This window comes from Bactrocera neohumeralis, chromosome 3 (assembly GCF_024586455.1).
Source record: "Bactrocera neohumeralis isolate Rockhampton chromosome 3, APGP_CSIRO_Bneo_wtdbg2-racon-allhic-juicebox.fasta_v2, whole genome shotgun sequence".
NCBI classification, from domain to species: domain Eukaryota; kingdom Metazoa; phylum Arthropoda; class Insecta; order Diptera; family Tephritidae; genus Bactrocera; species Bactrocera neohumeralis.
In genome coordinates, this window is record NC_065920.1 from 22,009,916 (window position 1) to 22,025,735 (window position 15,820).

General features: G+C 30.2%; 1 protein-coding gene across 6 annotated transcripts in view; it reads right to left on the reverse strand.

Annotated features, from left to right (window-relative positions):
• Window positions 1-399: 399 nt before the first annotated feature.
• Window positions 400-15,820, reverse strand: part of LOC126753597 (protein turtle homolog B) — a 284,120-nt gene continuing 268,699 nt past the window's right edge. For 4 of the 6 annotated variants that reach the window (XM_050465153.1, XM_050465151.1, XM_050465150.1 and 1 more), the window contains exon 9: window positions 400-1,660. In XM_050465153.1, coding sequence (XP_050321110.1) covers window positions 1,479-1,660 — 182 coding nt within the window. In that variant the 3' untranslated portion in view covers window positions 400-1,478. Of the gene's footprint in view, window positions 1,661-4,519; window positions 4,564-15,820 lie in introns of all 6 variants that reach the window. The other 2 variants (XR_007666195.1, XM_050465154.1) reach the window with 2 other exon arrangements.

The window sequence follows — 15,820 nt, forward strand, 5'->3', positions numbered from 1 at the left end:
CTGTTGCTTCATATTCACGCTTAAGTACACATGCACTTAATTGCATTTAGCTTCTTCTTACTATTTTCTGCTTAACATTTCTTTTCAATTTTTTATTTTTTATTTTATTTTTTGCTTTGTTTACAGTCGAAAATATGGTTAATGGTGATGCCACTGTCACAGCAGCATGTGTCGCAGGCACGCTCATACACTCGCACATACACACATTTGAAGTTTCACCGCTTGGCGCTGCAAAGAAGCCAGTGGTAAGGCCTCAAACTATAAATGAATAACGGTTTCCACTGCCAATATTTTTAACACTACGCTAACTACTACTACTATACTTGCAACATTTTTCGTTAGTAGCAGATTTTCGTAAAATAATTAATTTTTTGTAAAATAATATAAAAAAATTAAAAATATTTTGCTTATATACTTTAATTATATACTAAAAGTTATAAAAAATGGCAACTTTCAAATACGTTGTTTTTTATGTTTTTGTTGTTGTTGTCGTAGTTTTCGCTTTTCGTTGAATTTTTGATTTTTTTTGTTTCGTTGGGTAAACAAATACAGTTAGTTGGTGTGGCATAAAACGCATTCAATAAGTGCAAATATGTAATGCATGATTGGGTGAGTGAGGCGAAGTGCGGGTGTGTGAGTGTATATGAAATTAATGAGTGCGTGAGTGTGTATGTGAGTGAGTATGGAGAAGGTACAAAAACAGTGCGTGAACTGCAAATGGCAAAGAGCAACTTATGGCAGTTGCCTAAAATACACACACATACATACATATATACACTTATGCATATGGAAAAGTGTTTGTAGCTGCATATGTATGTATGTGTGTGTGTGTATTTTGAAAAATAATCAAAATTATTTATACAAAAATTTATGCAAATTTACTCACACAAATAATTGGTATGTTGCCAGCTCCACATATATGTACATTGCATATACAACCGATGTTGCCACCCGTTGCAACTGCTGCACTCCAATTATTTAACATTTTGCAAGAGAAATCGCATAACGGCTTCTGCTGTTGAAATTTCACCGCCAATTTGCTCATGTGTGTGTGTGTGCGTTGCATTGCTAGCATTTACAATGTATGTATGTGTGTATATGTGTATGTATGGTTTTTGTGTGCACGTATTGTTAAGTTGACGGTGCTCATTTTGATTTTACTCCACTTTTGTAAATTTTTCGTTCATGTTGTATATTACTTATTTTCTTAAAAATAACACATAAAAATTTATAAAACATTTCGTTAAATATTTCTGGCTTGGTTGTGTGTGTGTGTGGGTGTTTCGTTCTTTCATGCACGCGGAGACATTACTTTTCTAATTAATTTTTTTCGCTTAGTTGCACGTGTTTTGCACTTTTACAGGACACACACACACTCTCTATATGTCTCTCCCCTGCCTCCTCACACTTTGTAAATTATACCTATTGTATAACGGTTTCCGTTCATTTCACTTTCTATTATGTTGAATATTTATTTATTAGACGATAATTTCGCGTATGACACGACGATTCCGTGAATTGGGCGTTGACGAGTATTCACCCTCGAAACTGTCATCATAACTCAGTGACATGTGCTGCTGTGGTGGTATCACTTCATCCTGTTCCATATGCTCCATATTATAGGGGTTGGGTAGGCCGCTTACGTCGTGATATGGTGAATCTGCGAGGAGAAGAGCAAAATAAACAAATTTAGGTGGTACAGTTGTATGGGTAAGGAATGCAATTTATTATTAGCCGCGCTTAAATAAAGCATTTGAGTTGTTAAAAAGGATAACAGTAATAAATACATACATAGTACTTAGAAAAATTAATATTATTAGTAAAAAAAATCAAAAAACAAACAATTTTTAATTAAAGTTATAATTAAAATAAAAAAAAATAATAATTAAAATTAAAAGAAAAAATTAAGTTAAGGAAAAAATGAATGAAAATTGAAAATAACTTAAATAAAAAAAATAATTAAAATAAAAAAATTATGAAACAAATAAATTAAAACACGTTAATTAAAATTTACAACAAAAGTAATTACAATAAAAAAAATTAATTGAAATTTAAAGAATTAACTAAAATTCCAAAAAAATTTAAGTAAATAAAATTGAAATAAACAAAAATTAAAAAATTAACTTAAATTTAAAATAAAAATAATAATGAAACTTAATTAAATTTTAAAAAATATAAAATTTGCGTTTTTGTTTTAAATTAATTTGATATCTTTTTATTGAAATTTTAAATACAAACTTTTGAAATGTTTTCTATATTAAATGGAATTGTTGGCATAAAATGAGAAATATTTTACATTAAGATAAAATTTGTTCGAAATAAAATCTTAAAATTTCTGAGCAATTATTTATTTTTATTAAAATTAATATAGATAAAAAAATTATTAAGATTAAAAAAAAAATTAATTATAATTAAACAAAATTAATTACAATTTAAAAAAATTAATTAAAGGCAAAAACAAATTACAAAACAAAAAATAACACAATAAAATTAAAAATTAAAACAAACAAATTAATTAAACTAATTTAAATTAAAAAAAATTATAAAACTTTCTAATAATGTCTATACTATAATATCTTTATATTAAAATTTTAAACAAAAACTTTTTAAATGTTTTTATAATAAATAAAACTTGTTTTCAAAAAAGAGAAATAATTTGCATTGAATTAAAATTTTTTCAAACTAAAATCTTAATACATATATGTATGTATGTCTGAACAACGATTTATGTTTATTGAATTAAAAAAAAATTAATATACATAGATAAAAAATAAATTATTTCAACCTTAAAAAAGTAGATAAAACTAATTAAAATACAAAATAATAATTATAATTAAAAAAAATAATAATTTCAATAAAAACAAGTAATTAAAGTTAAAAAAATTACAACAAAAAACAAAAGAAAAATTTGTGAAATTGTAAAAAATTAAATTAAACTAATTAAAATTGAAAAAAATTAATTTCAAAAAAAAAATTAGTTAAAGTTAAAAAAATTACGACAAAAAGGTAAAAGGAAAATTAGTAATTAAAATTAAAAAATAAAATTAGAATTTTATTTTATTTTTGCATTTGCATTTTATTTTAATAAAATCATTTGTGTTTCCTCTAAGAATATATTCATGTTCATTGTTTCTTTGTGCGATATATAGTATGTACATATCGTCACCTAAAGTGCAAAATAACGTAACATCACTTTTCATAACTTTACAGGCGAAAGAAAAAATATATTAGAAACCACACATATTGCAACAAAATTTGAGTTCTGGTTATATATTGCTTATAAAATGGTTATATATTGGTTGTATCTGATAGCAGAAGCTGATAATTTTATGCTGCAATATGATGTAGAGAATCATACGTTATAATGCATTTTAGGTGACGACATACATACAAGTATAAATAGTCACTTAGTAACGGGGCATATAAAATTTTTGTCGCAATTACAGCTTTAATTTATTTACAGTAGATTGAACTTGGATTACACACTCGTAGACCAATTATAGGGTTTATGTCAAATCAGCTGTCGAAATCAAGACAAGTGTTTGACATTTCTGAGAAGTATATAAGAGCGATGAGACAAATTACTGGCTTAACGTGTAGTTAATTAACCAAAAACCTACATATATGGGCAGTTCGAAATTTGTGAAAAATCTCTTCAGGAATCCTGACATTCAGAAAAATCATTATAATTAAATAACTCATTAGAAATTCCTACTTTTTCCAATGCTTTTTCGAATAAGACATGTGCTTTGAAGCTGTTGGATCACTTTTGTAGGGAAAACGAACATAAGGACATGAAATGTAGCTCAAGCTATTGGAATTAAAGCGGTGCTATCGTATTTTAGCTAAAAACTTTGGATTAATTTTAGTAAAATGTGATGATATATGTTTTAGAGTTAGCTGATAAACGTTTTAATTAATTTTATTTAACAAAACAATCTGCATAACTTTTTAATTAAATTTTTTTTTAATAAGAGTCAAGCTTTACAGTTATCTGGTTAACTTTTTAATTAAAAACAAATATTTTCTTTAAGAAAAAAAAACATTAGGTTATCTAATTAAATTTTTGTTAAAAAAATATTAAAAAAAAAACAAAAAATATTAAAAAAAACCAAAAATATTAAAAAAAACAAAAAATAAAAACATAAAACAACTCTAAATACAGAAAAACTTCAAAACATATTCAACTTCAAACTAAATTTTATGCACATAACCGCCTTTTCTTGCTCCTAATTTAAATATTAAATAATGGCATAAAAGTCAAGAGTACCTTAACTAAAAAATGTATGTAAATTTGTGCATCTAATGTTTAAATTAAAAATATGATTTTTATAAAAACAATAATCGACAAAATAATTCGCAAATGTAAATTAGCTATTTTTGGTTCAATAATTCAATTTCAGGATATTAGTGTAATTCTTGCAATAATATTTAAGTGTTTGTATGTATGTATGTATGCATGTGTAATTGTGCGTATAGTGTGTTTACATGTCGTTTCAAAAATACAATACAAACTTACTTCAGGCGCTCTCCGTTAGAGCGTAACATCCTGTATTATATCCGCTTTACGTATGCAAGCATTAATAGATAAAGAATAGGTGATAATTTTATAAATGAGTTAAATGCACAAAAAGCTTTGATTCAAATATTTTACGCTCAAATAGTTAAAATATATATTTATTTACATATGTATGCATGTATGGGTGAATATAAGACTACAAGTAGCAGAAATTATGGGCTTCAAAAGTAGCTAATCCTTTTGTTGTATTTAGAAATATAATAAAGCAAGCAAAGGTATATAATAGTTTTAAATTATATGTACATATATGTATATGTAAACATATATATATATATATATATGTCACATAACACATGTAATGTATGTAACGATAATATATAATAAATTAGAAGAGTTATCAATCACACAAAGTTGTGTTGATTATTTTCCTCAGTAAGTGCCTTTATATACTTGTATCTATGTATATAAACATACATATGTACCCATTATATTAGGATATTAATTGGCATATTTTCCAATCTATAAAAAATTTCATTTGATACTTCAGTTCATTATATGCTCATACACATCCATAAACATATACAAGTATGTGAATGTGTATTACGGAAGTAAATGCAAACGGAAATGTGATTGCTCATGTTTCTGAGAAAGCAGAAACTGCCGGTTACGTGTCATATTACGCACAGAAACATGAGAAATTTTACACTAACAACAAGCATACATAATATATATATGTATATTTGCAGCGCTTTGCTTCTATGACAGAGATGTACGATTCGTGTAACATTTTTAATTGAAATACCAAATGTTCTTTAGCATGGCAGACTAATCGAAATTGTTCCCAACACACACATACATACTTATACAGATTTTTAAATGTAGAAATAATTGTGAATAAGAAACAGATCAATCACGCACAAGTGTAGAGGCCAAAAATCAACAAGCACCCCTAATGTTCGTTAGTTCGAAAATTAATTTTGTGTTAATTGCAAATATTTTATAGAAAATTTTGTTGATAAAGTCTTGTATGAAATACTTTTCTAGTAATAGTGAACTAGCATGTGACATTTCAAATATAAGTATTAATATAATAGAATATTAACTTAGTGAGGAATGTGATTGCTTTTACTTTTGCGGGTATCATGTGCTGCAATAGTGGTAACGTTATTAGTTTTCTTCTTATTTTTATTATATTTAAGTTCAAAATTGACCAAGACAGTTACAGTTTACAGCCTTTTTTATTTTCATTTGAACTTTCATTTCGATATTTGATTACTTTTGTTTGGTAGCTGCTTGTTGAGGACACAATGATACGTTGGTATGCTGAAATTCAGATACGAGTATATCAAACAGCAGCCGACCAATATGAGAAAATCTGGACTACGATTGAAAAAAAATTGAAAATTGTCGCACGACGTAACTTGTAGCATTTACACATTTATATAAATTGGAATCTGTGTCGCCAAGAACAATATTCGGTTCGGTTTTAAAAACTCTTCTTATCTGAGAACACCGCATAAAATTGCACAGAATTTTTCAACAACAAAATGGAAAATTAAACTGTTTACAGAGATATGTGTGCAAGAGAGGGCAGTGTAAAGTTTTGTAAAACTCTGTAAAATTGTTGTACAAATTCAATCATTTTGGCAGCAGCGGCGCTGTTTGTGGAACTGTTGAGGTTCAGACGCCGCAAACAACAGCATTTAGCCAGTGTAGATGTGACACAGGTATTATAAAATCATATTAGAATATTTATCATAGGCAAAAAGTTCAAGTAGTTATTTTATATAATCTATAATCGGCTATAATCGCGTAAGCGGTGTCTACGCCAATTATGAAGATTAAGTTATTTTATTAGCCTCGATGTTAAGCTAGCTCTAAATAGTAATTTAGTCCCACCGTAAAGCAACTTAATATGTGTGGAAAAGGCAAGACAGTTTTTAAGCGTTGAGCCCTAAAACTGCTCAGCTACAGAAACAAATATTTCAACAACTAAGATATCGGGATACTAAATTAAACTTCAGACAGGAGAAAAGAACTGCTAACTGCTTTTCATTCACGATTTTTACTAAGAATATAACACTAGTATAAGGAGTCAGACTTAACCTAGAATCCCATTGAAAATGCCCTAATGCGAAAAGTAAAAATTGTTTTCGAACCGACTCTAACTTGTCATAATGGATTTGGTAACTAGGGTTCCTTATAAAAGAGCCATATTCCAAAACAGGTTTACCCAAAGTTGTAAAAACTCATTTGGTACCATACGGATCTTTAAATTCTTTAGACCAACCTTTAACAAAACTAAGAGTACCTTTTGCTTTCGAGACTATGGTGTTATTATGAAGACTAAAATTAAGCTTAAGGTTTACAGTAACTCCCAAATCAACTAAATTATAGTCTACATCTACTAATTAACTATAGACTGGCATACTCCAACCAACAAGTTTTGCATTATAACTAACAACAATAATAATAATAACAATTTGATACAAAAACGAAAATACCAACTACAAGCTGGCATAGTAGAAATATCATGATCAATACCTTAGCACGAAATGGAATTCATACAAAAAAACACGTTTTAAACTGTTCTTAGAGATTCGTTCGATTGAACTCTTTTTCTTCGAATTCTAAATACTATACTAATAATAATAATATTTATATGCTTAAATATATTCACCGGCTTTACTATGAACCAAAAAAATTATATATTTTTATAAACTTTGATATCCGTTTTTCATTTTCTGCTGTTGAACTGGCAAATGTACAAGTATGTTGCTGAACATTGTTGCAAGAGAAATGAAGTCAAGATAAAATCTAACCATATGAACCAGTACTAGTATTTCTAATAAAATTTTAGTTGCTAATAAAAAGCGTAGGTTGATTGGCAAACAAATGAAAATATATCTATATGTATATCTATTATGTTCAATATAAATATAAATATTTTTCCTGAGCAACTAATGAAACTAAACATTTTTTTTGAATATATTTGTTAAGTAATGCGTTTGGCAAATACAAAATCCCTAAAACAAAAACTATTATTTTGCATATAATGGAAATTGAATAAATTAGGAATATATGTATATGTATATAAAAGATATGTAAAAACGCAATATTAAAAAAATAAGTCATTAATTCTCCGTGGAGGCAATGTGGCAAAAACCGAAAATTAAAATTCAAAATTTTTGAAAAAAAAGATAAATAACAAAAATGCGAAAAAAGCACTTAACTGATTTTAAGATGTCAGTTTCTATATTTTCTCAATTATTTCAGACTAAAAAGTTATATTAATATTTTAATATTAAAGCTGAGGATGTTAGAGATTAGTAATTTTTTCGGTTAAAATTAAGTGATTTGATAAAAATTGGTGCAAGGATTATCTAAACAATTTTGAAAAATTAAATTTTTGTATAAAAAAGGCTGAATTTAAAAACTAGTCTTTTGAAACAACATTTGAACTTTGGTTTTAAGAAAATTGTATCTAAATACTTTGCTAAATTTTTATGAAAAAAAATTAATATAGATGAAATAATAATATTTTATGAAAAAAATATTGTAGGAAAGCTGAGAAAAGTCAGCTTGGTATAAAAATTGGCAATAAAAAAAATTAAATAGTTGAAGTTCATGGATAAAGAAAATGAAAAGTGAAAATATTTTTGTTTTTTTTGAGATTTAACGAACATTTTATTAGCACAATTCAAAAAATATGAAATATAAATATAATATTAGCAAAAAAAATTTAATAAAATGAAAATGCTTTCCATACCTGAGACCAAAAGCTACTAATACTACTTTTAAATTTGCCCACTACAAGAAAAATATAAAAATAACATATCAGAATTGCAGTTGCTTACTTCATAGTCTACTAGTGTGGGCTTAGTGTGTTGGTCTTGCCAGTTGACTAGTTGACTAGCTGGTTGACAGGCAAATGAATTTATTTGCGGACAGCAAACAGCAATGAAATTATAATCAAAAGGAATTTAATATTTCATATGTGCGAGTGCGGGTGTGTGTGTTTCGGCTACGAAATGCTACAGTATACACAAATGGTGCCGACAACATAAAGCATGTCAAACAAACAGATTCTCTACTACAACTAAGCACCAACTGACGCGACTAAAACTAAAACTGACGAGATGGAAATTCGTAGTTGGCGAGGATGTGAAGATGTGAATTGCTGGCTTTCGAGCTAATTGGTGCTTTTTGTGATGACATTTTAAAAAAAAAAATGTATGAATACAGTTATACGAAGCAATATAAATGGCTTTGTGCTGCGCGAAGTTAGACAATCTTAGAGCTGCTGTTCGGAGAAGAAAGAAGAAATCAGATTTGAGATTTGAAAGAGCTAGATTGTGTTTAGTTACTCAAGGTATGTGGATACTTGAAAAAAAATTTCAGACTTATTCGATTCACTACGTCTTTGCAACTATTACCTACTTCTTTTGCTATTGAAACACTTCTCTCTCTCACTCTCCCCTCTCTTTCTCTCTCTTTTTCTCTCTCTGAAACTTATTGGTGAAAGCAACAAATATTAACTGAGTTGAATTAAACAGAATAGAGTATGAGCATACCTCTCTAAAGCGACATAAGCTGATAGTTACTTTATGTCTGCTTAATTATACCAGTCTTTTGCATTTATATCAGTTGTCTGTTCGATTCATTACACCAAAAATAAAGAAGACAAATTGACAGACTATCAACTATTGCTAAATGCAAATTTTCTGAATTTGAACAGTATATAACAAATCTAATTTTTATCAATAGAGTTTAAGGTTCTAAAACTAACAACTGACCTGCTTCTATCATCTCAACGAATATGAGAATATACTCTCATATAAAAATATACAAATATATGAGAATACACCCTTAAGAACTTAAACAACTTTATACTTTACTCCTACTCTTACATAAATGCACCTTATACACCGCTTTCACTCCTCGAAGTGCAGAAGCGTGAATGTACCAAGTAAAACAGACACTACATTTCTACTTCATAAAATAGCTTGATTTATTATTTAAGCGATACTTTTGTACCAACGCCAACACCCCAAACAAGTTGCCACGCATGATTCGTGTCTGCTGGTACAAGTCACATGACCTTACAAGGCCCTTGGGTTCGGAAACAGCAGACAGACGTCTTCGAAATTCATGAATGTATTCCTGCTTCACCTTAAAAATGCAGCCTTGATTTGAATTCAACACAATTGAAGCATAATAGAATAGAGAAACTAGTTTAATTTTCAAAACACAAAGGTTGAGCGGCACAAACACTGGCACATTGCATACCCGAAGGCATAAATTAGTATTTACTTGTTTAGCAGCAGGCGATTCAATTATGCAATCCTTTGGCTTTATTTTTCCCTTTTCATCTTCAATTGTTTGTTGGGTTTGTTTTGGGTTTCATGTTGGTAATTTCATGGAAGCGTATTTAAATGCAAAACTACAACTTAATCCTATCAGCTACTTGCTTAACTTCATACGATTTACTGTGAATAGGTGTTTCCTTTCATAATAGGATTTCCGGAAGTGAACGCTTTTTTATTCACACTTATGTGAAGTTTAAGTGATAAGTAGCTTTATCCACTTCTCTTTTTGAAGCGAGAATAGTAGTTGATATCAAGACACTTGAAAATGAAACTTCAAAATCAAGGGAATTTTTTTTTTTTCAATTTTTGATAGGATGACCCAAAATGTTGTTTGTCTTGATCAAGGCAGATCTGTTGGTTAACATGTCTGTGTCAAGTGGCTGATAACCAACCGAGTGTTGGAAAGATCAAGTCAGTTGTTTATGCAATGATTTAAGATTAATATTGAATAAAAAATATGAAAAATTAAACATCACAATCGACAAGTGTACGACCCAGTCTACAAGTCATATAATAGTCATGTTCGATTCGCATTTTTACTGCTCGCTAGCTTTGATCACTATTTGTTAGTCAAACGATTTTGATGTGAGAGCAATAACAGTGTTAGCGAGCTGAATTCAAGGCAAGAGAAAATGTGTTTCGGAGCAAGTTATAATGCCAGCAGCACAGTACATACATTTGTAGAAGAGAATAAGAAAGGTCAAAAATTCACAAACGAGCAAGCAGAAGTAATGTTGATTATATATAACTGAAATACGACAAAAATTAGCTTCCATATGGTACAAAATATTTCTTTCTCAGTCACAGTTTTCAATAAACCCAGCCTACATGTGTGGAGGCACACGTCCTAAAAATTGGTAAATAACTTAATTGAATGTTTCTTTTGAGTGACATAAGCTAGTTAAATTAAGACGTCGTGATAATTCAACTGTAAAATTCTGTTTCCAATTACATACTTGTAAAATCTAATTCACTTGAAGAGGGTTCTAAAGGTTACCCAAGAAACAGACACATACATTTCTTTACGGCGGTGGATTTGTTGAGCCTTTGAACTGAGCTGAGCATGCAAAGCAATAGGAGACGACATAAGTTATGCAAGTGCTTTGCTTCATTGAAATGTGGATTTCTGGTAAACAACAAAAACATAGAAAACCAAAATATATAGAAGAAGAACAAAACAACAACAACAACAAAACAGATGCAAACAAAGCAACCAAAATAAAAACAGCAACAAAAACCAAAGCAAAAATAAAAACACAAACAAAAGCATAAACAAAAACCAAAGCAAAACAAAAATCAAAGCAAAAATAAAAACAAAAACCAAAACAAAAACTGCAAAAAATTAGCACAAAAATGTAAATAACAGTGAAGGCATTCAAGCACCAACGACACAACAGCCGCACCAAAAAGCACGATAGAGCAGTCAAAGTGGTAAAATAGATATTTGCCAGCGTGTCAAATGACAGCTAGAGCATTGTGTGCGCGGAGTGCGTAAAAGTATGTGGCATGCCTCTGATAAGAGCAACAGCCACGCCGGCAACACCAAAATAAAGTAAACAAGAATTAACAGAAAAAAATTGCGAAAATAATACGAGAAAGGGTTCAAACAATGGAGCGATAGACATGATTTCGAAATTCGAAAGCGACCTGTGGGAAATTGAAATAGTAGAACAAAGGAAAATATAGAAAAAAATTTAATAAACAATAATAAGAAAGCATAATTATAAAATTAATAATAATAAAAAATTATAAAATTAATAATAATAAAAAATAAATTAACAAAAAAAAAAAATAATAATAATTTTTAATAATTGGTAAAAAGAATTAATTTACTTTTATTTCAATGAATAATATTTTTATAAACCGATTTTACGACTAGCAACTAGTTTGTCAATAAATTGTTCCTGATTCTTATCTAGGAGCACAGGAAAGCAAAAATATATTAAGGTTTAGCAACCATAACAAATGTTGAGGAAATAATTTTGATTTATAAAAATACCTCGCTTTAGTTTATTTGAATAAAAACATCTTGATAATACCACCTACAGACTAATGCAATATTTTTCCAAAATGTTTTTTTGTGGATTATTTAAATGTTTTATAGTATATAATTAGAAAAGCCTTCGTATGTATTAATTAAAAAATGCTAGTATAAAAATATTACTTTACAGTAACGTACTAGTTACCGACTAGTTATTTTTGGATGAGTTTATTTGTTAATATATTTTGCTATTTACTTAGAAAATGTGTTAAGAAAAACAATTGTAATATTATTTACAAACTAGTTACCGACTGATTATTTTCGGGTTAGTTTATTTGTTAATATATTTTGCCATTTACTTAGAAAATTTGTTAAGAAAAACAATTGTAATATTTTTACAAACTAGTTGCCAACTAGTTATTTTAGGCTGAGTTTATGTTTTAATATATTTTGGCATATCGGTAGAAACTGCATGAAGCATTCAGTGAATTTGCAATATCATGAAAACCATAAATAAATAAATTGTTTCAATGTTTTTTATCAACTGCATGTTCTACATGGCAATGCTTACAACCTTGCTAAAGCACACATGAGTGTTGCTGCCACTTCTGATATCGTTGTTAGCAGCGACGACGATGGCGCCGGCAAAAGGATTCACATGCAAAAGACCACTTAAAGTGGATTTATGCGTTTACAGCACACAAAAACAAACAATGAAAATTACAAAAAACAAAAACAAATAAAGTATAGAATAAGAAGAGGCAATCAGTACAAATCCACTGTGGCAAAGCACAAAAGCACACGGACGGCACTACGTATACACATCAGTCAGACAGGCTGCTGTGCGCCGCCACTCATATGCTGCTGCTGGATAAGACGCTTATCCGACAACAGCCACAAAGAAATCCCTAAATACAGTGTCAAACATATACAAATGCGCACATTTGTATGCATGCGAGTGTGTGCGTGAGCATATTTTGATAACTCCATGCACATTTAGCATTTATCTAGAAGCGTGTATTTAGTTGTCAAGGCGGCAATGTAAGAGTATGCGTGTGTGTGTGTATGCTTTTATTTGGCTTTGTTTTTCACTGCATGCATAAATTCATTCTCAATTTGTTTACATTTCGACATTCACAAAAATTTACTAAAATGGTTTACTTCTAGCTTAGCATAATAATAACGAGAAATTTGCATAGGACTTTCGCGTTCGCCAGCTGACTCTCTGAATTGCATTGGTTGCTGTTGGCTGGCTGTCTGACGCACTAGTTTCTAGCACCAACACACTTGCATATACATATGTATGTAGATACATATGTTTGCTCCTCTAGCCTGACACTGATGGTGTTGGAAATCCCTTTTTGTTGTTTTAGCTACACTTAAGCATTTTACCTACAAACACACACACTCCCAAATAAACATACAAATATTTATGCGCACATAAGTATAGTATGTCAACAATAGTGCTCAGTTCAACTATGCAGTGCGTAAAAGAGAGATTTTCGCCTAAAAATACACACTTGCAAAATTTGTGCTTAAAATAGGAGAAGCCTTTTTCTTTTTAATTTTTTATTATTATTGTTATTTTTGGCATATTTTAAATATTTTACTTATTTTCTTTGGTTCTTTATCCTTTTAGCGTTGGAATAAAAGATTCACACGCTCAACAATGATGAAGACATGTGGCATACTCGTATCCCTCCCCTAGATTAACCCTTAAACACACCCACCGATAAATGGTTATGCAAATTAGGTGTAGATTGAAAATAAAGCAGAGGCTTACAGACGTAAAAGAGTGAATCTGCAAGAGGCTAGCAATCAGCGATTGGTATGCAAAGTGTTGTGTTACAAGTATTGGAAAAATTGGTTAAAGAAAAAAGTGCTGAATTTTGAAAAATACATGGAATAAATGCTTGAACTACACTCTCTATAAATGTATTGTAATGCATGTATGTATGTGAGTATGTTTGTATATATGCATGTGTGTATATAATAAAAGATTCTACTTGCTACGCTCTGACACTCAAGTCGTCAATTTTAATGACATCTTGCTGAGTATGTGCAACTTTTCTCCCGCGACTTTCTGCAGAGCTCACGGCTGTATAGTTTTCTGCTATAAACGTATTTTAACTTGCTTTTTTCAGCAGCTCCCAGAATGTAGAAACCAACCTCTATGTTTAAACTGCTAGACTGCACAAGCTATTTCAGCTGAGACACCTGTTGAGAAGGCTGATTTTTGAAACGGACGAAAGCACCAAAAACTGCTCTATCTCGATTGGAATACCCCAACGGCTCAGTATTAGGTCCACTATTATGAAACCTCATATATGACGAGGTAATAAGAAGTCAGCAACCAACAGACGTGAAACTATTCAGAAAATTTCATAGTGGTAGCAGTGGCCAAACAATTAGTCGAAAGAAATAAATGTAATGAGTGCTTATATGTGTGTCTGGAACTGGCGGAGCACAAACCAGAAGTTTTACTCATTAGCACCACGAAGGTGAAAGAACGAAACGAGCTCACCATAAAAAGGATATATCAAACGACGCTGTTGAAGTATTAGCAGGTATGCCCCTCATCGACATCCAGGGAGATTATTGACAGGTTTATTGACTCCCGAAAGTTTCATTATCAACTTTTAAAAGAGTTATAAGCAATTTTATAAAAAAAAATTTACTCGACCTTAATGAAAAAAGAGAGAATTAATGGTGCAAAAATATGTTTTATGCAAAAAGTAACTTGTTGACGGGTCACTTGGGTAAACTCGACCCAAATGAAAAAAGAGGGAATTAATGGCGCAAAAATATGTTTTATGCAAAAAGTAACTCATTGAAGGGTTACTTGGGTATGCGGGTCTCAAAAAATCGAATTTTTTTGTCTTATTCAATTATTCTGCAACACCTCTGGATTATTGTCATAAACTTTCAAGTTGATCCGAGTAATAGCTTCGGAGATACTGCCTTGAGAACTTGAGCCCTTGAGTCTAGCTAGGCTAAGTGCGCCGTCTTTAAATACGTTTTTCTCGAAATTGTATTTTTGAAGTCGGTTGGCAAGATTTCTCGAGAACTACTCAACTGATCTTCATGAAATTTTACACAAGTCTTTGAGATATTGAAAAATGTTGAAAAAAGCTTGTTTTTTACTCAAGGAAACCCATGTAAACTATTCTTGGGAGCCATATTAGGTCCGATCAAACATAATAGCGTTCTCCGACAAAATTGAAAAATGAGATTTTTCCACTCTAATCTCAACTGCTGATATATGTAAATTATACAGAACAAACGAAAAAGTGAAGCTTATACTCGTTAGAATGGAGTCCAGTAGTGTGACAGGTGTTTCCTGCCCATGAAAAGATATTTTCGATTATTCTAAACACAATAAATTTAGAAGAAAAGAGAAAAAGGTGTTTAAGGAGAATCGATTGGACTGAATAATATTTAAGAGAAAAAAGGGTTTAAGGAGAATCGATTAGACTGAAAAATATTTACGCTTAGGAGTTCGAACTAAATATTGACTAATGGAAAGCGTGGCGAGAAATATCATTACCAAAATGGCACAAGCAAGAAAAACGTTTTTTAAGAAACAATAATATATTGCGGCAACAGAGGGGAGAGCTTTGCTGAAGCAGAGTTCCACAAATTCCGTAAAACATATGCGCGAAACTCTTCAAATTGCTAGAATGAGGCGACCCCTCCAGCAGAACAATGCGCTTATAAATCTAAAAATACTGTTTCTTTAATCAAAGATAAAAGAAATAAGATAAAATAAAGTCCTTCGGCTGTTCGCGTAGAGATAAGCACTCATAATTGTTTGTGTTGCCACCGCAAGGGGTTCAAGTAAAATATGCCAAGCTCACAAGTATATAGTATATTTACATAACCCTGAATATAAATGTAAGCACATCGTTAAGGTGACTTAATGCGGCATAAAACAGGCTTGTAAGGTTTCAC